Genomic DNA, 23,791 nt, shown 5'->3' with positions numbered 1-23,791 from the left:
TCACTGAGAGAGGAGGGGCTCCCTGGGGTAGAGAGCTCGGGGAACCCCAGGTGCCCAAGATGCTTTCTGGGAGAAGGCTCCTGGGGCCCCATAAACCTGGGTTCAGAGGCTTTGCCAGCCCTGTCTTGGGAAGCTCCTTGAATTCCCACCACACGTTAAATGTTCTGACGAGTCCCGCAGAGAGGAAGCCTGTTTCGGTTGGGCTTAAACTAGGATTTTTACCACTCTTTCTGATCCACGTGAACCGTTTTGGGCAGAAAACCTACTTAGCATCCCAAGGAGCAAATGTTTATAGGTCACACCCCAGGGAATGCTGGAGAGACTCATCCTAGAAGCCTTTAGAGTTCTGACCTTCTAGAAGGTCATGGCTAAACTCTCTGACCGATGCCTCCACTCGCCCTGGCCCTTTCAAAGCTCCCTGGGGATCACAGAGGCCTCCATCCGTCTCCAGAAACAAAGCCCTTCACTGGGTCTACAGCAGAAAGCTGTTTCTTTGACGCGGCCTTCCTTGGACAAGGACGCCTGGCCACCTGGTCCCCAGCCTGTGCCTCCCAGGACACTCAGCCCCGGCCTCTGGTCCAGGTGGCTACTGTACCGGGTCCCTTGCAAACAGGCTCGGTAGCAGCTCCTTGTCCACACTAGGCCAGTCTGTCTCAGGGGACCCCAACTCATCAAATCTGCTTCACGCAGCACCCCCCGCCCCCGGAACTCGGGTCCCCATCGCCTGAGTGGGGCCCGAGGAAGGTGACCGGGTGGGGGGCGGAGAAGGGGGCTGGGGCATCCCAGGCAACGAGGGAGGCTGCCAGGTCGGGCAAGCGTGAGTGGAGCATACACTTGGCACTTGACTTCGGGGTGGGTGAGGCCAGAGTTTCCGGTTAGTTCTGAGACGCAAGCTCGGGGGGTTATGACGGGTTGCCTCGGACACCGAGCTAGAAGCCGGGTAGAAGGGAGAGCCAGGGTGCGTATCTGGTCGGTCCGGTCGAAGACAGGACCGGTGAGGACCCAGGTGATAAGAGTTGACCCTGGAGCCGGGGTCACTCACACCAGGGCTTGAGTTCGCAGAAGGGTGACGTCACTGCCACTCTTCCCTTTTCGTTACCCTGCGTCCGTGCTGCAAGACGTAGGGTCTCTTCTTCTGTAGCCACGTGTGCTCAGAAGACAACTTTGCCGGCACAACAGCGTCCTGCCCACGCCCCCAGGTCACCCCAGCCGGCAGTGGGACGGGGGGTGGGGGGGTGGCCAGACAGATCCGAGGTTTGGGTCAGCCAGCGTGGGGGTGTTTCAGGGGTCCTGCTCCTCCAGGGGGGTGGGAAACGGAGACGGCTCACTAGCTGCCGAGGAAGAAGCTCCCCCCGCCCCACACCCGCCGGACGCCCCTGCCCCGACAAGAGGGACCTCGCTCACTTGGTGTTGTCAGAGTCGATGGTGTGGAAGAGAGCCTCCAGATCCTTGTCATCGAGGACGCCATCTGCGAAGAAAAGCTGGAACTCCTCCAGGGACAGCTTCCCATCGTCTGCGAGGGAGGGAGGGAGGAGAGAGGGCAGCCGGTGTCTAAGAGATAAGACATCCCAGATCCCGACAGTCCCCCGGCCACCGCACCCCAGCCAGATCCTCTGTGCCTGCCCCGGGACTGCCCGAAGTGACCAGCACCCTCCGGCGCACAGAAAATCCCCGCCTTCTCCAGCTAATTCCCAAGCCGACACATCAACACCCTCTCGCAGCTGATCCCCGAACCCACGGCGACTGCAAGCAGTAGCCAGTTGGCTCAGGCTCACGACGGCCACGGTCAACACACACACAGCCCCTGCTCCCTGCCGGCTCATCTCTCCCCTGATTCTCCTGAGCACCTGCGGTGGGTACCGTTGAAGGCAGCACCACGGCAAAGCCGGGCCGTCTGAGGACCCTTCTCTCTTGCTTCCAGATGCCCAGACGACCCCCGACCCATATCTGCATCATCTCCAGCCCCAGCACCCAGGTCCTGACTCAGGGGAGGGGACACCCTCTTTCCTCTCTGCCCCATCCGCAGGGCAGACCCCGGGCCCACACCTTCACAGCTGCCAGGAGGGAGGGACTTCTCACCCTGCCACCACGAAGACACCAAACCGCAAGGCAAGGAGGGGGCGGGCCTGGCAGGGGGCCAGCCTCTGTGGTCCTGAGATGGGAGGGGCCCCACGGGTCACTGAGGGGCTCCAAGCAGCCAGCGACTCTGGGAGAGGCCGAGGGAGCTCCCACCCTCAGCAACTTGCACTTGGGCACACCTGCTGCGAGCTGACCTCTGCCCCCTGCAGCCACGACCCCTTCCTCAGGGAGCTCACGCTCCTTAAAGGAGCCGCGTCTGTGGCAGGCAGTTGGAAGTGAGGGAGAGGGCAGCCCCCAGCCCCTCCACGCAGACCTCCTTCCATTACTTCCAACCAGGCTGCAATCAAAGCCCCTGCAAGCCCACCAGGGTCTGCGTGGGTTAGAAAGGGATGGCCCTCCTGGGATGGGAGGGAGAGGCAGGTGTGGCCCCGTATCAGGACTGGGCCACACGAAGGCAGGCTGGATCTGAGGTCCTCCCTTCCATCCTGAAGGGGCCCGACCATACACGGCAGGCCCAGCTGGGCCCAGAGCAGAAGGATTCTCTTGTATCGTATTTTTTAAGAGTGTTTTTTTTTTTTTTTTAGTTATCTATTTGAGAGAGAGAGAGAGAAAGAGAGAGAGAGGGCGCTGAGCAGGGGAGGGGCAGGGAGAAAGGGAGAGAGAGAAGCCCACCCAGGGTCCGCATTGCACGCTGAGCCCGACACGGGGCTTGACCTCATGACTGAGAAACCATGACCTGAGCCGAAATCAAGAGTCAGACGCTTAACCGACAGAGCCACCCAGGTGCCCCTTTTTAAAGATTTTACCTTTAAAAAAAGAAAAGTTTATTTTTGAGAGAGAGAGACACACACACACACACACACACACACACACACACACACACACACGCAGAGTGTGAGCCGGGGAGGGGCAGAGAGCGAGGGAGACGGAATCCGAAGCAGGCTCCAGGCTCCCAGCTATGAGCACAGTCTGACCTGGGGCTTGAACTCACGAACCACAAGATCACGGGGCGCCGAGGGCGAGTCTGCGCCCTGTGGACGCGTGCTGACTGACCGGTCGTGGTGGCCAGGGGCACAGAGTCGGGGTGGGGGTGGGGGGGATCTCCCTGCCCCCATCTCCTCCTGCCTGTCCTGCCCGGGCACCTCCATCCGGGGTGCCCTGTGGAGGGCAGGCAAGAGACGCCCGCCGGGCCTCCCGAGCACGGCCTTCCTGGCTGACATTTCCCTTCAATGTCCTGCCACAGCCCGGATGAACCCAGAGCGGCTAATGAGGGGAGAAACACCTGCCCGGGCTTCTGTGCGATCAGAGGCACAGCCCCGGCCCCCCCACTCTCAGCAAGGACCCCCGAGCGGGTGGCCGTGTGCGGGCGTCTTGGCTAATGAGCACGAGCTCAGCCTCTGTCACGGGGACCTTTCAAACGGCCGCAGGCTGCCAGCGTCCACGTCCCTGGGGACAAACGCACCCTGGCGCCCGGCGGTCTGCTGGACGCCCCGTGCCGCCCTTCCAAGGCCCCAGACCCCTGACCCTCGGCCTCCCCTCGGGAGCCTCGACGGGTCTCTATCTCAGCGCAGAAGCCTCTGTCCTGGGAGCCGCCAGAGCGCTCGGCCCTGGGACCCCAGGGACTTAGGGGAGGGGACCATACACTGCCTGGCACCCCCCCCACCCGGCATCTGCCGCAGCGGACGCGGGGGGCAGGGACTGCGTGAAGTCACTGCGTGCGTAGTTCTAGCCGCACTCACTCCCGGCCAGACGTGTTCTCAAGCCAGGCTGGACGGGGTCAGAACTGCCCAGGCTGCTCCCCAGCCAGGGGTCTATGGTCCCGCCCCTGCTCGGTCTGGGCCTCGCTTTTGCCGTCTGTAAAACGGGGGCGGGTGCTTCTTACCCCAGCAGGAGCACAGTGAGGCCCCAGTGAGGTGCCTAATGGGTGCCCCATGGCCCCTGGCAGCTCCCCGGATGGAAGGCACACGTGGGAACCCCACACCTGTGGGCAAACCACGGCGTCCGCGGCCACGGGCCGTGCTGGGCTCAGGGTCTCCCATGGCAGGTGTCCCCGGGTCCCGTGCCGGCTCCACCAAGGCCCTCTGAGAGGGGACTAGTGTCATCACGCCCACTTACAGATGGGGAAACCGAGGCCCCAGCTGACTGGCCTGAACTCACAGAGCTGCCAAGTGGCCGAGCCGGGACTCGAACCCAGGAGTCCCTGTGACACAGAAGGGACTCTTCCCCGGAAGCGCCCCTGGAACCGACATCACACTCCCGCATTAACCCTGGGGACAATCCCCCCAGGGCCACTCGGCGGTGGCCAGGAAGACCCGAAGCCCCGGGAGGAGAATGGGCTCGGCCCCTCTGGAGCCCATGGAGAGAAGTCAGGGGACCCCAGAGCAGTCCCTGGGGTGGAAACTCGGCCTCTGACAAGGCAACAAGTGACGAGGAGGAAACCCCACCTGTGTCTGAGGGCGGCCAGTGAGCCACCCGCCCACGTGTGCCACACACATACACCCACACACACAGGGCCACGCGCACTCAGTGTGTCGAGCGGCAGTTACAGAGACACGGCCGTCTGGACCCACGGACACCCTCCGGGAGACGCACAGCCAGACCCACAGCGCTGCGCCCCAGGGTCGTGCACCCGCGCCCCCCGCATCGGCAGACCCGTTACCCGTAAGCCCACAAACGTCTGCTGGGGACCTCCTGCGTGCGAGCATCGGGCCCATGCCAGGGACAAGCCCCGAGTCCTGCCTGTCAAGTGCTCACGACGTGCCACAGGGTCCTGGCCAGCACATGACGATGGCCACGCGGCCCAGGCCACTGCACTCTGAGGTCTCCAGAGAGATGCCCGTGTCAGGGATCAAGCCCCTTGACCTGCTCTGTAGCCTCTGAGGCTGCGAGAAGAGCTGCCACGACCCCTTCTCGGGTCACTGAAGCCCCCCCCGCCAGCCCCCTCCCTCCGCCCTGCTCCGCACGGAGCTGCTGTGGAGAGTCCTGTGTCCCAGTCGGCCTGGGAGGCGCCGCTGTCATGCCCGAGGAGGGGGACAAGGGACGGAGACCCCTGGCTGTGCACCCCAGCCCCCGAGGCCTCACGTCGCACCCCCAGCACCATGGGGGGCGGCAGGTCAGCAGTAACCGCCGGGGTCAGGGAGGGAGGGGTTCGGGGGACCCGGGTGAGAGCTGCCGCCTTCAACTCCAGCCCGTGCAGGAGGCGCTGGGGCCTGAGGGCCCTGGGGACAGGCACCGGGCCCCCTGTCCCCCACCCTGCCCCCCGGCAGGGGCCCTGACACTTGATCAATTTTCCCAGCGAACAAAACAAACCGTGAGTGAGCCCTGCTTGATTCTCTCGGGAACTCTGTCGCCACATCTCCTCGCTCCACAGCCAAGGCAGTTAGGTGAGTTAAGCGTTCTCACCCCACTTTAGAGATGGGCAAGACCGAGGCCTGCGGAGAGACCGTGCCTTGGTGACAGTCCGGGGAGAGTCGCCCGGGGCCCAGCGATGAGGACAGCGGTGTTTACAGGAAGCGGTACTGACTTGTGCTGCAGCTGTGAGGCTCAGACGGGCCTTGCGAGGCTGGGAGGCGGGAGCCTCTCCGAGAAGTCAGGAGAAGTCTGACTTCTCTCTGCTGGCCACGACGGGCCACTCACGTGGCTGGGGAGGGGGCGTGACGTGGGGAAAAGCTCGGGGGTCTGCAGCACAACCTTGACTGCCTTCGTGCAGCTGGGTGGCCCCGGGCAAGTCACTTAACCTCTCTGGGCCACTCCGGAATCGTCAGGACAGGAGCGGCAGCCGTGAGCGTGTGAGGTCACGGTGAGGAAAGAGGCACCAGGGCCGAGAGTGAGGCTGGGGGCTTCCGTGAAGGGTGGTCCCTGGGCACCCCCCACCCCGGGCCGCTCTGGCCCAGCCCAGCTGCGTGAGGGCGATGATGGTTCACCAGCACGTCCCGCACGACAGACGTCTTGGCATCCGAGACGGCCACACGCTGAACCCCCGCGGCATCCCTACCGCGCGGGAACTACGGGAATGCCCCCAGACGCAGATAGGGAAACTGAGGCACAAGGCAGCACCGGCCTGTGGTGTTCTGACCTCCGAGGCCTGTACTTGTCACCGGCAGGTTCAAGGCCGTCCACGCCCCCATCCCTCGGCCCTCCCCCCGAGGCGCCGGGACGGGAAGAGCCGGGGCCTCCTTCAGGGGACAGCCCGGGAGGGGAACTCACCGTTTTTGTCCGCACGTCGGAAAATCTGCAGGGAAGAGAGGTGGCGTCAGTGAGGGGCCCAGAGGGGCGGGCGCCCTCCAGCGGCCTCTGACTCATCTCGAGATCCCCCTCCTCCCGGGAGGAGACCCCGGCTGGGATCCAGGGCGGGAGGGATGGGAGGGATGTTTCAGGCGGAGTCCTCCCTGGCGCCGGGGAGGAAGCAGCGCCCACTCGCCTTCTGTGCCGCCAGCCCACCCACGACCGCACTGACAGACACGCGCACGCACACGTGGACACACGCACGCTCACACCCAGCCGCGGGCCCGCGGGTGTGCCTCCGGAGCCACTGGTCCACGCGGCTTTCCCACCGTGCCACGCTCGGTCACACGCTCAGAAGCCGTGTCCCGTGGACGCGGCCACACGCCTCGCACCATCGCACCCCTCGGGGAGCCCCGGTTTCCTCCAGCGGGGTGGCTTAAGTCTGAACAGAGGCGTCTGCTAAGGGGACCTGGGGGGGGGGGGAGCCTGGTGACTGGACTCCCCAGGGGCAGGACTGGATTATTTCTCGGGTGGGGGAGTGGGCGGAAGCAGGCCACCAAGAGCTCAGAAAACCAGGTGCACTGCAGGTGCAAGTCTCTGGCTGCCGTGGGAGGGGATGGGGGGGGACAGCCCAACCCCCACCCCCCAAACATGAGCCGAGACCCCATAACCCCCCCCCACCCTGTGGTATTTTTGGGAGCGGATGAGCCACACTGATAAGAAGGGGGAGGGGGAGGCTCCACCCCCTCTGGCCATGCTACCTTGGGCCCAAGCCCTCAGGCCAAGGACAGATGTCCCCCCCCATCCCTCCTAGCACCAGACACGGTGACAAACTGAGGCAGCAGTTCAGGAAGGGCTTCTCAAACATCACCCCCTCCCCTTAGCTGAAACCCTAGTCTGGGGTGCTGAGCAGGAGCAAATGTGGCTGGGGCAGAAGGGGGACAATTATCAGAGCACCGGGGCCCTCCCCCAAAGCCCCATCGTGGGCACTCCACACCCTTGCCCCTGACTGCAAAGTTCCCCGAGGCCAGGGTCCCACCCTCAGGTGCCCCCCTCCCCATGCCTCAGGCAAGTCAATGGTGCAGACCACGTGATGTGGCTCCGGGAGTCCGCTCGTCACCCCATTTCCTAGATGAAGAAATGGGGTCTCGGGGGCCCGCACACGCCAGCTTGAAGAGGGCACCGGAGCTCACTAACCCGTACTGTTAGAAGCAGGAGGGGTGTGGACAGGGCTTCCCTACAAGGGCAGGCCCAGAGCTTTCGCCTCGAGAGCTAGGCTGGGGGTCCTGAGGGAGAGGATCCATCTGTGCATGTGTGTGTGTGTGTGTGTGCGTGCGTGTGTGTGTGTGTGTGTCTGGGGGCGAGGCAGCCACAAGCACCCACGGCACAGCTCGCCCTTCCCCGCCCAGCCCTCTCTGCCTGGAGCCAACTGTGGGTTCCAGGAGACAGGAGGTTCGGGAGGGGAGAGGAGATCTACGCTCCCAGCCAACCATCAAACACACAGACACAACTCTCCCAGAAACCCAGCCCGCACAGGACCCTCCTCGGGACACGCACATCCTAGGCTCCGCTGTTACCGGGTGGGGGTGGTGCCCAGGACAGAGCCCCCCTCCGCCTCCCCCGGGGAGCCTCCCCCCACCAGCAGTGAAATCTCCCTCCCACTCCTCGGGAGTGGGTGGCAGGATGAGGTGGGCTTCCCAGAGGTGGGTGGCTTGGGTCCCAGGGGGAAGGGGGGGGGCTTGAGTAGAGGGGATGGAGGATGGAGGGGGCTCCGAGTGGAGGGGGGGGGCGTCGGGGCCGGGATCCCAGAGGTGTCCAGGCTCAGAGCAGATGGGGATAGTCCTAGCTGTACTCAAAGGAGAGGGGAAGACAGGGGTGGGGAGGGGGCTTCACTTTCAAAGAGGTGGTGGCTGGGGTGGAAAGGGGCTTTGGGGATGAGAACACAAGGTCTCAGGGTCTACCGCCAGAACGAGAAAAGGGAAACCAGAGTTAGGGGTTGGAAGGGGGGGGGGTGGTCTCAGAAAAGTAGCGATTCAGGCGATGATCCAGGATGGAAAGGAGGAGGGGGCCGGAGGCGGCAGGTGCTCGCATCCGACAGCGGATGGGGGTAAAGGAGGAAGTGCAGGGCTGGGGAAAGGGTAAGGGCTCGGCCAGCTTAAAAGTAGGGGGGCGGTGGCCGGCAAAGGGCTCCAGGGCTCGGAGAAGGTGGGGATCCCCAGAAGTGGAGGGAGGGGGCGGGTGGAAGGGGATCGTCCTGGTCCAGCGACAAGACTAGACCGGGATGGAGACCCGCCGGGACTTGCAGGGGCTGGGGTCGCGCTCTGGGACGCAGAGGGGCCGGGTGCGGGTCCCGCTCCGGGCCGCCGAGGGGAAAGCGCCCGGGGAGGGGGGGGGGGTCCCCCGCCGGGGGAAGAGGGGGCCTCGCGGGTCCCGGCGGGGACGGAGGAAGGCGGCGTCGGGAGCGCCCCTGGTGGGAGGAGGGGGCTCGGGGTCCCGGCCGGCGCGTACTCACGTCCAGGATGACGGCGGTGCCCCCGCGCGGCGAGCCGGGCCCCGGGCCGGGGCCGGGGTCCGCGGCGGGGGCGTCGGGGGCGTCGGGGGCCAGCGGCGCCCGGGGCTCGCCCATCCTGGCGCCCACCCAGCGCAGCAGCCCGCCCAGCGCCCGGCCCTGCGGCGGCGGCTCCCGGAGCAGCCTGTGCGCGCCGGCCCTGCACAGGCGCGCCGCCCGCTCGCACATCGCGCCGCGCCCGCCGCCGCCGCCCGGAAGCCCGCCGACCCCCGCCCGGCCCGCGGCCCGCCCCCGCGCGACCCCTCCCCGCCGCCGCCGCCGCCGCCGCCCGCGCCGCCCGCGCCGCCCCGCCCTCCCTCCCGCGGCCCCGCGGCCGCGGCCACCGCGGGGACGGGCCGACACCGGGGGACTGGGCGGGGGCGGGCGGGGGCGCTCCGCCCGGACCCCGAGCCACGTGCCTCGTGTCCACCGCCCCACCCCCTCTGCCCCCCACCCCCACCCCGGGAGCCGGGCGCGGCGGCCGAGGGCTACCCGCGGGGGCGCCGGTGCTGGGCGCCGGACCCCAGCCCCGGCCACGGAAGGGACCGCCCGGTCGGCGCCGGGTTGGGGGAGGGGGGGCGTCTGGCTGCGCGGCAGGGGGCGTCCCTGGGGGCTGTGCCCCCCGAAAGTCTCCCGCTGCCCCCCCTCCCGCAGGTTCCCCCCACCCCACCCGCGGCGCCTCCGCAAGGGCCGAAGCGCGGGTGTCCGGCGAGTCCGGAGCGCCCTCTGCTGGCTGAAGCTCCCGAGATCGGTGCCCAGGCGCTGGGCCTCCCCCAGCACTCCCGCGAGGGCCTGCATGCCTCCTCAACCGTCCCCCACCTCGTCGCACAGCGCCCAGACCAGTCTTTGCACCAGAACACTCTCTTCCTCTCACACCCCTATCCATCCATCCATCCATCCATCCATCCACCTGTCTTTCCATCCATCCATCCATCCACCCACCCACCCATCTATTCATCCATCCATCCATCATCCATCCATCATCCATCCATCCATCCATCCACCATCCATCTATCCATCCATCCATCATCCATCCATCCATCTATCCATCCATCCACCCATCCACCCATCTATCCATCCATCCATCCATCCATCATCCATCCATCATCCATCCATCCATCCATCCACCATCCATCCATCCATCCACCATCCATCTATCCATCCATCCATCATCCATCCATCTATCCATCCATCCATCCATCCATCTATCCATCCATCCATCCATCCATCTATCCATCCATCCATCCATCTATCCATCCATCCATCATCCATCCATCCATCCATCTATCCAGCCATCCCTTCATCCTCAACGGGTCCGAAGGATGAGTTAAGGAGCATCCACTAGATCCTAGGCCCGTTGGAGGCACTGGGTTCCACTAGTGAGCAGAACAGACAGGGCTGGGGGGGTGGGGTGGTGTCCTTGGCCTCCTGCAACCTACACCCTGGTGGGCAGAGTCAGATACGGGAGCGATTCCACAGATAAACCAACCCCGAAAGCTGAACTGCCATGAAGAGGCAGAACCTTGGGCCGTGAACGGGGGACTATCCTGGTGGCTACGGAGGGGCTGGTGGCAGTGGAGGCTTCCCGGAGGAAGTGATGGGCTTAGGCTGAGAGGGTGGAAGGAAGAGGAGTCAGAGAGGAGGGAAAGTGTCCTGGGCGAGAGACCGGCCCCTGCAAAGGTCCTGGGGCAGGTGCAAGCACGGGAGCATGAGGGACTGAAAAGCGTGTGGCCGGGAGGGAGCGTGGGAGAAGGGCCGGGACTAGACTGGAGGGGTGGGCAGGGGCCGTGAAGGCCTCCCCGGCACACCATTTCCCCGCACACGGCCTCCCCCCGCTTCCCGCCCACAGCTGTACCCCCATGTGCGGGACCATCCCTTGTCACACAACTCCCCCGCCCGAGGATCTCCCACATGGCCCTGTGCCGCCCCCCCCCCCCCCCAGACACCCAGGCCCCTCCCCACGCAACAGAATCCTCAAGACACACGAGTGGAGGCAGGCACTGGGTTTAATTGGGACCTGATTCCGGAAGGAGCAAGGCCTGCAGTCCTCTTGGCTCTGTGCTCAGCCGGCCCTGGTGACCCCAGCTCGTACCAGCGGCTTTCACCCCAGATCCCAGCCTACGCCGGCCCGCGGCTTCTGTTCCCGGCCCGGGCACTGGTCTGCGCGCAGACTGCCTGGGTCCCCCACTCATCTTCACCGGGGGGGGCCTGCTGCATGGGCTCGCGGCCCCTCTTTCTCCCGCCAGGGGAGGCCCCCTCCGCTCACCGGGGCGTCTAGCTGGGCTGTGTAATCTCCCTTCCTCTTTAGGGCCTGGGGACGAGGGTGCCAGGCCGGGTGTTAGGGTGGCTTCCTGGCCTCCTTCCTCAGCAGGGAGCTGGCCACTGCCAGGGCCCCGCCCTGCACGAACCGCACGAAATTGTCCCCAGCCAGCGGCCCCACGGCGTACAGGCCCTCCTGGCGGGTGCTCTGGTAGGTGAAGGGGTCCACGTCGATGGGGTTCCTCTTGGCGCTCAGCGGCTGGTCGGGGTCCATGGCCAAGTCCGCGCCCGCCCCGGGGAGGAAGGAGAGGTCGGGGTGGGAGCCGATGAGGACCAGCACCAGGGCGACCCCGAAGACTTTCTGGAGGCCGTCGCGGTCCCGGAACACGGCCTGGCGGTCGGCCTTAAAGAGCAGCAGCCGGTGTTCGGGGAGGCTGAGGTAGCCCCCGTAGGGGCTGCGCGACAGGATGGACTGCTCCCGCATCATCTGGTGCACCTTGTGGTACTCGGGGTACAGCATCTTGGGCAGCTGGTTGAAGACCAGGCCGGGGTCGTCCACGGGCCGGCGGAAGGTGTGGATCACGGGGATGTTGCAGTGACGCGCGGAGAGGACCGCGTCGGCCGCCGACAGCCCCGCGCCCACGATGAGGACGGGGTCGGAGGCTGGGGTTACCGCGCCCGCCCTCACGGCCGCCTCCAGGGCCGCCAGCTCATAGTGGACGAAGGGCAGGGCCTCCCCGGGGATGCCCAGCCGCGCCGGGCTGTCCGACGTGCCCGTGGCCAGGACCACGTTGCGGGCGCACAGGGAGAAGGGCCGTCGGCTCCGGTCCTCGGTGGTCACGAAGCCGCTCACCTGGAAGAGGGGGCTGGGCTCCCGGCCCCCGGAGCCGCCGGACTCAGGCGTCCCCCACTCCACGGCCGTGACCACGGCGCCGGACACAAAGTTGCGACCCAGGTCCTTCTTGGTCACATAGTCCCTGTAGTAGTGAGCGATGTCCCCCGCCGTGGCCCGGCTGTTGCGAAGGCCTCTGAAGGGAAGGATTGGGGAAGCGGGGGTGTCAGAGGGCAGACTGGGGTGTGGGGGCCACAAAGGGGCCATCGGGGGGGTGACCAGGCCGGCGGTGGGCCGTGGTGAGGGCCGGGGTGAGAGTGTGGCCACCAGAGTCAGGTGGCCTGGGTTCAAATCCCAGCTCGGCTGCCGGTGAGCTCTGTGCCTGAAGCCCTCCATGCGTCAGTGTCCTCATCTACACAGCGGGGAGGACGGTGGTGATGGTTCTAGTTCATGTGGTTGCAGAGAGGGTTAGAGGGTCATGTGACCAGAAGCTTTAGGAAACAACCTGACAGGTAGTAAGTGACAGGTTAAGCCTCAGCCACTGTTATTACTCCCAAGGACTAAATAACGACCCACGTAAATACGGTGGGATTCCGGGGCGCCTGGGGGGGCTCAGTCGGTTGAGCGTCCGACTTCAGATGGGGTCACGATCTCGCGGTTTGTGGGTTCGAGCCCCGCGTCGGGCTCGGTGCTGATAGCTCGGAGCCTGGAGCCTGCTTTGGAGTCTGGGTCTCGGTGTCTCTCTGCCCCTCCCCCACTCACGCTCTGCCTCTCTTTCTCTCTCTCTCTCAAAAATAAATAAAGATTTAAAATGTTTAAAAAAAAATAACGGGAGGATTCCATGTCTATAAAGTTCAGAAACAGGGAAAACTGATCCACGGGGTGGGAGGGGAAGGAGAGGTCCCCCCCGGGCAGGAGGAAGGGGTCTGGGATGGGGACTGTCACCATACTGGGGACCAGGATGAGGAGGCCTTCAGGGCAGGGAAGCTAGTTCCTGACTCTGGGCAGCTGAAATGCAGGTGTGTCCGCTTCGAGACATTTCCTCTGCCTGTGTGCCTTTGAGTTGCGCCCTTTCTGTAAGTAGGCTGTACTTCAGTAGACAATAACCGGGTAAAAAATAACCCGGGTACAGCACTGAGCACCATCCCCAGCACACACAGCCACAGGAGAGGCTGTTTTATTGCAGCACTGTTACTCTTGTCGTCGCTGTTATCACCGCCCCTCCCAGGGCAATGACCGCAGGGCCGGGATCGAGGGTGGCTGAGGGACAGGCTTGCCATGATCTCAGCTCCTCTCTCCAGCGACCCGTGCGACCTCAGGGGAGCCAGCTTCCCCGAGTGTGGGCGTGTCGTTAAGGAGGCGCTCACTGCAGGAGAATCCTCTGTGACTCCCCCAACGGGACCGAGTGTGGCCTGAGCTCACGCCGTGTCCCCCGAGGCTGTGCCTCGTGGCCCAGCTCGCTAGCCTGCTTCTGAAACCGGAGCCCTGGGGTCTGTTTCTGTGAACTTGTCACTTGCCCTTCTCGGAGTCAAAATGGTTTCAAAGAATGGGCCTGAGGTGTTACCTCCAGGGTTCCTTCTAAGAAGGGCACGTGGGACAGAAGGCGAGCCCCGGGACCGGGCAGGGCTTAGGAACCGTGGCAGCAGCAGCCCAGGGGTAGGGAAGGCACCTGCTGTGGGTGTGGGCCGCCCCCCACCCCGCCTCAGCTCAGGGCCCCCGCTGTGAGTAGGATAGTCATAGGAGTAGGCGGAGAAGTGCTGAATTGGGAATATTAGGCGGCCATGTAAAAGGCTGGTTACGAACACTGTCCTCACAGGGTGAAATCCTGAGGCCAGAGCGTTAAATTTAAAAGTAGAATATAAAAGGAGGGGCGCCTGGGAGGCTCAGCTGGTTAAGCGTCCGACTCTCGATCCCAGCTCAGGTCACGATCTCACGGTTTGTGAGCGCGAGCCTCGAGCCAGGCTCTGTGCTGACCGTGCAGTTCCCGCTTGGGAGTCTCTCTCTCTCTTTCCCTCTCTCTCTTCCCTTCCGCCACTCGTTCTCTCACTCTCTCTCAAAATAAATAAGAAAACATTAAAGAAAAAAAAAAGAAAGAAAAGTAGGCTATAAAAGGGCACGCCTACAATTACAACCTAAGTTCCCATCTGTCTGTTAACACGTCACGACGCTAGCCTGGGTGTCTTCCGACCAAATCTGCAGGGACACAAAGGCTTTGTGAAACGGGGTGGCTGGGTGGGAGACAAGAGGCCTGTGAGGGGCGGAGGGGACAGGGCGTCACCACCCGCGCGGCGACCCCCTCCGACCCCGAGGCCCTGGGCAACTTTCTGCCTCGCTCCCCAGGCAGGGCAGGGGCTGGGACTCGTTTGTTCGGGGAATGGGCTGTTCCCCCAGGATGGTCAGAAGCGTGCAGGGAGGTCACGACGGAGCAGGAAACAAGATGGACAGAACTACCCACCCCCCCACCCCCACCATGGGCTAGCGACAGGCAGGGACGTGGGGGTGAGGGGAGCCTGGTCGGAGCCCCAGGGCAGGACCAGCTGTCCCCCTCCCACAGGGGCTGGGATGCTGCCCAGGCCCCCCGTCAGAGGCTTGTGGGCCAGGCGGGAGGACTGGGGGGGAGTCCTGGGGTGAGCCCAGCCCCGGGCGGCCCTCTCGCCACCGGGGCCTCAGTGTCCCGCCCCGGGCAGGAGGAAGGGCGGCGTTGGTGGCCCCGAGCCCCTTTCCCTCGGGCTCCTGGGCTCCGCATGGGGGCAGGCCCGGGTCACCCCGCCCTCCTCACCCTCCGGGGCTTTCCAGAACTGCCTCACCTCCGCTTCCTGCGTATCCACTCCTTGACCTGCAGGTCTGGGAGCCCCATCCACTGGCCTTGGCTAAGGGTCACCATGGAGCCTTCAATGGACTGTGGGCAAAAGGGGTCCTTTGGTCCAGGCCTCTCCTAGCCCCTAGCCCAGCAGGTCGGCAGGGGGTGGGAGGCCTTAGCTGGGGAGGGGGGAGAAAGGGCAGGTGGGGAGGGAGGCAGAGGGGCGGTGGGTAGAGCAGGAGGGGGAGGGAATAGGGAAAAGGCAGGAAATGGAAGAGTCCTAATCTTTGGGAGGAAATCTCTCCGACACTCCGGGTAGACTGAGCCCAGATCCCCCCCCCGCCCGCCTCTCCCGGCCCCCACTCACATGCCAGGCCCCCCCAGGCAGGTTCCGGCCTAGGACCATGTGGGGGATGGCTCGCTCCTTCTGGTGCTTCCAGGTAAGAACGGACTCCATGTTTCCCCCGAAGTCTGTGTCTGGGCGCAGGAGGGCGTCAAAGAGCAGGGCCACGGGGCTTTGGCACCGGCCTTCGAGGCCTTCAGACAGGTAATCCAGGTCCTGGAGGGGGTGCACGGGTCAGAGGGGCCACTGGACCAAGGCTGCCCGGTTTTGCATTCCCACCCTAGTATCAGGGTGGCCGGACAAACCCGGAAAGTGCTGCCTCTCACTAGGAGATAAAGGCACGGCAGCATGTTAAAGGCTCTGACAAGTCCTGCAGCCGAATTTCCCTGTAGTTTTACCAAACCCGAGCATCTCTCAGACTTCCTGGAGTAGGAACGTCTTCTCTGAGGAACCGGTGTCCTGTAGAAGGCATTTTGAAAGATGCCGATCTAGACCAAATGCCAGCTTGCTTCCTCATCCACCAGCTTGAGGGTGGGAGGGGCTAGGAGGAGGGGAAAATGCTGGGAGGAGGAGGTGGCCAGCCAGCGGCCTTCTGGAAGGCCAGGGGCGTGGATGGAGGATTGGTGAGCTCCCTGGGGCAGGGGCTAGTGAAATGAACTACCCAGGGCGGGATTTCTCAACTGTGCGGGGCCGGCTCGCGCTCTGTGGCGGGAGCGTGTAGGGTAACCGCCGTTGTGACAACCGACGTTGTCCCCGGGGATGGCCGAGGGGGCCCTGGAGAGCAGGATCGTCCCCCGGTTTACACCCGCTGGTCTAGGGGACGTAAGGGAAGCTGGTGTCGCAGCTGCCGATCGCGAAAGACGGCTCTGGTTCCTGGCACGATTTCCGCGCCGGCCCCTGCGGCCGCTCGCCTTCCTCACGTGGTCTTGTGGTCTAACCACCGCGTATTTTTGTTCTTGCCCCGCTTCCCCAGGGTGTGCGTGCCCCCTGCCCCATCCCCAGAGCTCTGGCCCACCTGGTCCAGGAGGGAGACCCCCGGCGCCTCGGCGAGCTTCCTCTGCAGCAGCGGGTGCGGGTGGACGGCATCTGGCCTCACGTAGGGGGTGTAGCCGGACAGCAGGTAGGACAGGCAGATGCCCGAGGGGCCGTTGCCTGAGGAGACAGGGTGGGGTCAGAGGAACCGAGGGCTTTGGCCTTGAGCTGACTTGTCAATCGATTGGCTTTTCGTTCGTAAAAACAGAACGTCTATTCCGCTGTTAGCCAGCCGGCCACTGTGCGTAACAATGGCCAGTGACCGAAGCACTGAACGATCGTCGAGAGCCTACTACGCGCCGGGCGCTGTACTCTTGTACTACTCTCACGACAATCGCTGGCATTTATCGAGCACTTGCGATGTGTCAAGGGATTTTAACAACCGAATAATAGGAAACTGACCGATCCCCCCGCCGGACCGGGCCCCGCACGAGGCCCTGTCGTGCGTGCCTCGGCCCCCATTCTCTCCCGATAACATTCGTGGGTGCACGCTACCCTTTCCCCCTTTTCATCCCGGGAGGGAGCGGGAGCTCAGAGAGGTTGAGTAACTTGCTTGTGGTCACACAGCAACGTGACGGAGATTCTAAGACCACTAAGAACTAGTCCCGTTAGCCCAGAGCTGACCGTCTGGGATGTCACATAGACGAGTAAAATATTAGGGCACAGATTGTCCCGTGCTCTGCAGGGGTGAGAGCAGGGGCGCGGAGGAGGGGTGCGGAGCCACCTGTGGGGGTCTCTGCTCCCCGGGCCTGAATGACTCACACCGCCTGTGCGTGGCACTTCTTGGGCATTTAACCTCGTGACATCGTTTCTTATCGGTCTTTCCCCTCCTCCTTATCTTGTGCTGCTGAGAAGATTACTCGTGTGTGGAATTAGGACAAACCATATGAAATCGCTGACGTTCAACTCTTTTTGATTTACAGAAATGGCCATTTCGGATCTCGGCTCGCACGGGGGAGGGGCCGCCCGTCTCCCACTGGGCAGCCCTGAGGCAGGAACCACATGCTTCAGCCGTAACCCCTCATGCGGGCACCTAGCACAGGGCCAGGCGCAGGGCCTGTCGTGGGCTTAGGACCAGGCCTCCCCCCTGCACTGCCCTCCTCCGCTCTAGCCGGGCAACCTCAGTGATGGTTCTGCTCTGGCCCCCTGGGTTCCTGGAGGGATTACAGGGAACGGGAACGGCATTTTATAAGCTGCTGGGCACCTCATCAGGCGCACCGTGAATGCTCAGCGGCCAATTTTTTTTTTTCCATTTAACTTTTAGTTTTTTTAAATATGAAATTTATTGTCAAATGGGTTTCCATACAACTCAGTGGCCGATTTTAAAGGCAACGGTGGTAAAGAAAGGCCAGGCCTGGGCTTGCCTGGCTCCTGACCTTCCACTCTAGGGGCTCAGCGTGTCCCCTCCCCCTGCCCCGGGCAGCACTCACCGATGATGAGGACTGGGAGGGGCTCCGAACGGTCGGTGCCAAGGTGGTCCCTCCTGTGGCTGTTCATGGCTGGGGCTGGTGGGGGGCTGGGAGCCGGCAGCTGATCTGGGGGAGAGGAAGGGCCACTCGGTGAGCCTTGGGTGTCATGCAGGCACTTCCCAGCTACGGGGTATTGTCCTTTGGCCCTCAGGGTCAAGTCCAAGATCCTCCCTGAGGCCAGTCAAGATGCCGCTCCCCTGCTCCTTCTCCCCTCCTCGCACCTGCTCCGTTCCGAACAGTCCCCTCTCCCGACCCGGTCACTTCCACATCTGAGCTGCACCCCACTCGCCCCATCTCATCGGCGGGCAGTGACAACACCCAAAGCTTCCCGTCCACCTTCTGCAAGGCCTCTTCTTCTCAACCCAGGGGCAAGCCCTGGCCGACAACGTGGTGACAGCCACCGCCCCCACCCTGGTCCAGCCCTCAGGTCTCTGAGCAGCCAGTGGACTTTGGAGCCATCACCCGGCCCTAGCACGGCGCTTCCTAGCTGGTGACCAGGGGCCCATTCCCGGACCTCTCTGGGTCAGGCTCCTCGTCTATAAAGTGGGAGTAGCAGTCTCCACCCGGTAGGGCTGTTGGGGGACACAGTGAGGTGACGGCCGTGAAGCACCGGCTGGAGCAAAATGTGCTGCCGAGAAAGGACCAGGGCTCACTGCCTGCTCCAGGGGACTCGGTTGGAACAGGTGGGCTTGTGGAGAATTGCTCCCCCCCCCCGCCCCTGCCCTGGGGAACTAGGTTTGGAGAAAAGTCTTCCAAGCTGGCTGGTCTCCGGAGCATCAGCGCCCCCTGCTGGCCGCAGGCCCGCATCGCTCACAGCGACGCAGACCCCGTTCTTGACGCTGCAGGTGCAGAGGAGGCTCCAGACTCCCCTTCTCCCTCCACGTCCCCCAAACCCAGCTAAGAGGGGCCCCCGGGCTCGCCCACTGTCCACACCCTGCCGTTCTGAGGGCCCCAAGGCAGCACCCACACGAGTGCGTCAGGAAGGGGTGGCCGTTAGCACCGGCCTAGCTCCTTCCCGTGTTCTGCTCGTACGGCCCCGCGCAGAAAGCTCTGTCAGCTATGATCCCATTTCACAGATGCGTAGACTGGAGCCCAGAGGGGACGCACAGGTCGCTCAGTGCCACAAAGCTGCCTCTTAAACCCAGGGCTAACTGGTGCCAGGCTTTGCCCGGGTGCACCATGCGTGACCCCGGCCAGCCCCAGGGAGACCCGGGGCTTGTCACAGGGTCACACACACGTACAAAGTGAGTGGGTGGTCATATGGCCCCAGGGAGGGGGGCCCAGGGTCACTGCCATCAGAATTCTCCCGGAGAAGGCGGAAATCTGGATTTCTATGTGCATTCTCTGATTTGGAAAAGTGGGCGACTAATTCACACACGTCCAAAAAACCGTGAATAGCCGACAGAATGTGACAGAGCCAGGATACGACTTCTGATGCGTGCACAGTGACAGAAACAGCAGCCCCCACTCCCAGGCAGGCCCTGAGAGGTGAGCCGTGTCACCTCCACCTGGCAGGAAAAGGGAGGCTAGAGGTTAAAGGATGTCTCCGGAGTCACATGGCAGGAAGGGGCACCTCAGGGGGCACGTCAGGGACTCCCTCCTCGGTGCTCTCGGGCCCCCTGAAAACAGCCTTCCATGCCGCTGCTGGGCCCAGGGGAGAGGACTTGGGGGTGACCCCCCCCACCACTAACAAGAACGACACAAAAGGCTAACACTTCTGGACTTCTATGGAGCTGGCTAGGTACCAAGCATGTTCTAAACACTTTATCCACATTAATTTGATTCTTATTTAATTAGCAGCATGCACTGTCATACGTACTCTTAGACTCGCTCCCATATTACAGATAGTCAAGCTGAGGCCAGTGAGCCCTTGTCCAGAGTGGAGTGTGACGGGGGCCATTCCCAGCCAGGCTCATCCTTCTGCCCTGTCCCCTCTGCTGGTGGGGAGGGAGGCCACGGGTCCACGTTCCCAGCTGGCAGGGAGCAGTTTCTCACTAACCGCTGGGCACCGGGTGAGCCTGGTGGCCCTGGGGAACAGGATTGTAGCTCCCAGAACACTTTCTCCCGGAACCGCCAAACAGCCCCAGGGCCCCACCCCTCCTCATGACTGTCCCCAGGAACAACAGGGACCCAGGTGATGTCCTTGCTGAAAGCTGTGCCTTAGCAACTTTCATTCTCATGCAAACCCACTTCACTGATGTGAAAACTGAGGCTCAGGGAGGTGAGCCCATGCCCCTGAGGTCACAGAGCCAGTGGGTGATAGAATGAGGGTTTGGCACCCGTGGTTTGGGTTCACCTAGACCCTCCACAACCCCCCGAAACGAGCACGCAACCTGTTCCCAGGGACCCGAGCCCGCCCTGGGCATGCCCGTCCCCTCTCTTGTCCCTTGAGCGTCCCCACCCCCAGTGAAGAGGGGCACTCCCCGAGCCCTCGTTTGCCCTCTTCTTGTGCTTCCCGGAAGGTGGAGGAACCCAGTTACCACCAGGGCTCTTGGGATCCGAGTCCAGGCCTCCCAGCGGCCTCTGGATGCCACCCATGTGAGGTCACGACCCAGGGGACACTCCTGTGCAGCGTCCCAAGGTCCTGAGCAGCCAAAAGCTCTCATGACCTTGGAAGAAGGCACACACTGCCTACTGACAGCAGGCGACCTGAAACCACACCCATCCCAGTTACGCTTTTTAGTGCTGTGGTGTTGGCATGGCCACCTTTTTAATGTTAACTTTTTCTTTGAGTGCCCCCCCCACCCCCCCCCCCCGCCCGGCCCGCGCTGCCTGGACAGCAAAAAAGCTCCCATGAAAGACTGACTCTAACTCCCAGAAGCAAATCGGCATCAAAGGAATGGAAATAATGGCATCTGTAAATGATGTTTCTTTGAAGTTTGTAGCACAGGCACTTTCCGGGGGAGGAAGGCTTAAAACTGTTCGGAGACACTGAGGCACCAGTTCGGCCGCACTTACTGGGCACCTCCGGAGGCCCTTTGCTCATTTGACTTTGATGACGCCCCCCACCCCGGGGCACAGAGGCGCCGTCTTGCCTGGGGAATGTCCGAGATGATGGCCTCGAGTGCGAGGCCTGCCCGTGGATAACCGGGGAAAAGACTGCACGATGACAGTTGCCACCAAGAAAGTGACACGAGGCTGCGGGGCAGGGTGAAGGTGAGGGGGCGTCCCTCGACACAAGGGCCACTTGCCGGCAGCCTGGGCACACCCCCTGCGCCCCCTCCCTTTGGAGCCTCCCCCTCCTGAGCCCCAGGAGTTCAGAGGCTCCCAGACCCCTGGTTCTCAGCACCCCAACCTTCTGTCAGACGCCAAGTGCTGGGGACCCCCCGGGGCGGCCCGGAAGGCCGGGAGAAGCACCCGGCCCAGCAGCCTGGCTGCAGGACCCAGGGGCCTCGCCGGGCAGCGCGCCGGGCTGACCACGCCTCTTTCCTGCCAAGAGCAGCCTCACGTGGACCGGCGACAGCGGCGGCGGGGACGGAGGGTGCCAGGCACCTGGAGATGGCCATGGCATCCGCAGGGGCGGAGGAGGAACCCGGCGGCGGCCCGAAGGGCTCCTTAGTGGGGCCTGCCGGCCCCCCTGCCCAGCCGCGCCCCTGTCTCCCGCCCCCAGGCCACTCACCTGACCCGCAGGCGTTGCAGGGAACCCGGGGAGCCTGACCTGGCGGGCGCCTGGAGGGCCGGGGTCACAGAGCCACCGGGGAGCGGGCTGCCTTTGCCCCGTGGGGACCCGACCGAGCAGGCTGTGCGAGTCAGGGAGGCGAGGGTATTTCACGGGCTGGGAGGAGGCGGGCGGGCGGGGCGGGGCCAGGAAAATCACTTTCATAAGCGTGAGTCAGCAGGGGCCCCTGGATGAATGAACTTGCACCAGACCCAGGACCGGCCTTAAAGGGCCCCCACCGGCCAGGGCGGGGGTGGGGGTGGGGGTGGCCAGGCTGGCCCCCACCCCTGGGGCTCAGTCAGTAAACGGAGGCCCCAAGGGACCCCCAACCGAGCCAGCCTGGCCTTTTCTCTTAGGGAGGGAAGACAGCCTTCCCAAAACTGGAGGTGGCCCTTGTGTTGGGAGTGGAGAAAGCCACACACCCTGCTTGCACTTGGTGGCCCCCCCCCCCCCCCCCCCCCCCCCCCCCGCCGCCGGCTGTTCTCCACTCCGCCTCACCCGACCCAGTGACCAACCTCCTGACATCAGCCTGCCCAGGGTGAGACCCCGGGCTCTGCCATTTCCTGGGCGAGCTGCCTCAGCTTCCTCATCCCAGAAACGGGGCTGGCTAACAGGCTTTCCCCCCTGGGCTGGGCGTGGTATGTAAGCGATGTCACCCTTGGCTCCCTAGTTCAAGTCCCCCTTTCTTCCTTATTCTTTCTCTGCACGCCTTACGGTTTGCTGACCCTTACTATTATTTCATCGTCTGTCTCCCCAGACCAGGAGGTGGGTCCTGCGTGGGCAGGGGAGTGTTTCCGTGTCTGCTTTATCCCGAATCTAGAATGCTGCTCTGCACACAGTAGGCGCTCAAGAAGGAAGGAGGGAGGGAGGGAGGGAGGGAGGGTTGGGACACTATTTGGCCCACAGACCTCAGTGCACATTAGCTGTGATTTTCATTATTGACGTGAATGCCGCCCCCTCATCCTTTCCTGGCCGGAGGGGCCTGTGGCAGGCAAGGGGGAACTCGCCTTGTGTGCAAAATTTAAGGGTGCACCGAGAACACTCAGTGATGAAGAAAATAGTATTTTAGTGCAAGGTTTTTTGGAAAATCATACCTAGGGGCGCCTGGCTGGTCCAGTCGGAGGAGCGTGCGACTCTTGACCTTGGGGTCGTGAGTTCGAGACCCACATTGTGTGTAAAGGTTACTTTAAAAAAATAAATAAACCTAAAAAATCAAAAAACAATGCCAAAAGTGAAGGATACACAAAAGATTACAATTTCAAAACCAAACAGGATCTGTAACCGTGCCGAGCCATATTGGAGCCTGAGCACAAAGAAAAATCAGAATACTGATGCTGTCTTCATTTAAAACCTTGCTATGTTTCTTCATCTTGGATTTTTGGCGTTACTCTTGACTTTTAAAAATACTGCAGGAACACAAGACCTGTGGGTCTTGATCATGGAATGCTTTGGTGCCCCTTATAGTTTGTGCCCGAGGTGATGTCTCTCTCCTGGTCCTGGTGGCCACAGGGGCTGGTGCTGGGGTTCGCACAGCACAGGGTATGCACAGGGAGGTGAGGTGGGGGGACGAGGAGGGCGGGGACCAGGTCAGATTGTGAGGCTCTACTGGGGACAGAGTGTGGTATCCCACCAACGAAAGACAACCTCTGAGGATACAGAGTCCCGCTGAGACCGGCAGGGACAGATGGACCGACAGAAGCCACGGAGTGGGGGGAGGAGAGGATGGGGGAGAGGGAGGGAGGTGAGCTGGCACAGGGAGGGCTGGAGGCTGGGGATGGGTGGAGGGTTTGGGGGGCAGTGCGAAGAGCAGGCTGAGAAGGGAGACCCTGGGCTCAGGGAGGAGATTAGGGGTCATGAGCTGGGAAGGCGGCCCCAAAGGCTACGCCTGAGGGGAGCCCCTGCCTCCCGCCTGCGCTCTCCTCCTTGGGGGCTCCTGGGTATGTGCCCTGTGCCCGGGACCCCACTCTCAGAAGGGCCCTGGGCTTGCTTTAAAGCTCTGCTGTCGCCACTTTAAAATCCTTATTAGGGGCGCCTGGGTGGCCCAGTCGGTTGAGCATCCGACTTCAGCTCAGGTGATGATCTCGTGGTTCACGGGTTCGAGCCCCGCTGACAGCTCGGAGCCTGGAGCCTGCTTCACGGATTCTGCCTCCCTCTCTCTCTGCCCCTCCCTGGCTCGTACTCCGTCTCTCTCTCTCTCAAAAATAAATAAAACATGAAAAAGTAATAATAAAAAATAAAGTTCTTGTGAATTTTTGAATGAGGGGTCCCTCATTCTCCCAATTTGCACCGGGCCCCACAGATCGCATGATGGGCCAGACTGGGCTGCACCGAGTATGGCCTGCTGGGTGCTGGGCTTGGGCGCAGCCCCCCGGGCTGGGTGATTTCTGCTAAGGCACTGCCCCCCTGGATCCTCGCTTTGCCCACGGGAAAATGGCACCCACAGTCCCGGGCCCCTGAGCAGCAGTGCTCCGCGGGGTCCTATATGACACGGTACATAGCAGGTTGGGGGGGGGGGGTCAGCGGGAAACCCACTGCTCTGGGCTGCGG

General features: G+C 63.2%; 2 protein-coding genes across 7 annotated transcripts in view; both read right to left on the bottom strand.

Moving 5' to 3' along the window:
• NECAB2 (N-terminal EF-hand calcium binding protein 2) overlaps window positions 1–9,040 on the bottom strand; it is a 28,814-nt gene extending 19,774 nt beyond the window's left edge. Inside the window, exons 1-3 of the mRNA XM_042968088.1 lie at window positions 8,816–9,040; window positions 6,286–6,310; window positions 1,405–1,513 (exon numbers count right to left, since the gene is read on the bottom strand). Of these exons, the coding sequence (XP_042824022.1) occupies window positions 1,405–1,513; window positions 6,286–6,310; window positions 8,816–9,040 (359 nt within the window). The remainder of the gene's footprint in view (window positions 1–1,404; window positions 1,514–6,285; window positions 6,311–8,815) is intronic.
• Window positions 9,041–10,839: 1,799 nt separating this feature from the next.
• The window catches only part of OSGIN1 (oxidative stress induced growth inhibitor 1), a 31,843-nt gene continuing 18,891 nt past the window's right edge, over window positions 10,840–23,791 (bottom strand). For 4 of the 6 annotated variants that reach the window (XM_042969676.1, XM_042969677.1, XM_042969672.1 and 1 more), the window contains 5 exons: window positions 17,548–17,652; window positions 16,101–16,237; window positions 15,110–15,301; window positions 14,750–14,841; window positions 10,840–12,138 (listed from right to left, as the gene is read on the bottom strand). In XM_042969676.1, the coding sequence (XP_042825610.1) occupies window positions 11,190–12,138; window positions 14,750–14,841; window positions 15,110–15,301; window positions 16,101–16,237; window positions 17,548–17,614 (1,437 nt within the window). In that variant the 5' untranslated portion in view covers window positions 17,615–17,652 and the 3' untranslated portion in view covers window positions 10,840–11,189. Of the gene's footprint in view, window positions 12,139–14,749; window positions 14,842–15,109; window positions 15,302–15,390; window positions 15,522–16,100; window positions 16,238–17,547; window positions 17,653–21,205; window positions 21,308–23,791 lie in introns of those variants that run through there. The other 2 variants (XM_042969674.1, XM_042969675.1) reach the window with 2 other exon arrangements.

This window comes from Panthera tigris, chromosome E2, assembly GCF_018350195.1.
Source record: "Panthera tigris isolate Pti1 chromosome E2, P.tigris_Pti1_mat1.1, whole genome shotgun sequence".
In the NCBI taxonomy this organism is placed as follows: domain Eukaryota; kingdom Metazoa; phylum Chordata; class Mammalia; order Carnivora; family Felidae; genus Panthera; species Panthera tigris.
This window is presented reverse-complemented; position numbering and strand designations above follow the sequence as displayed.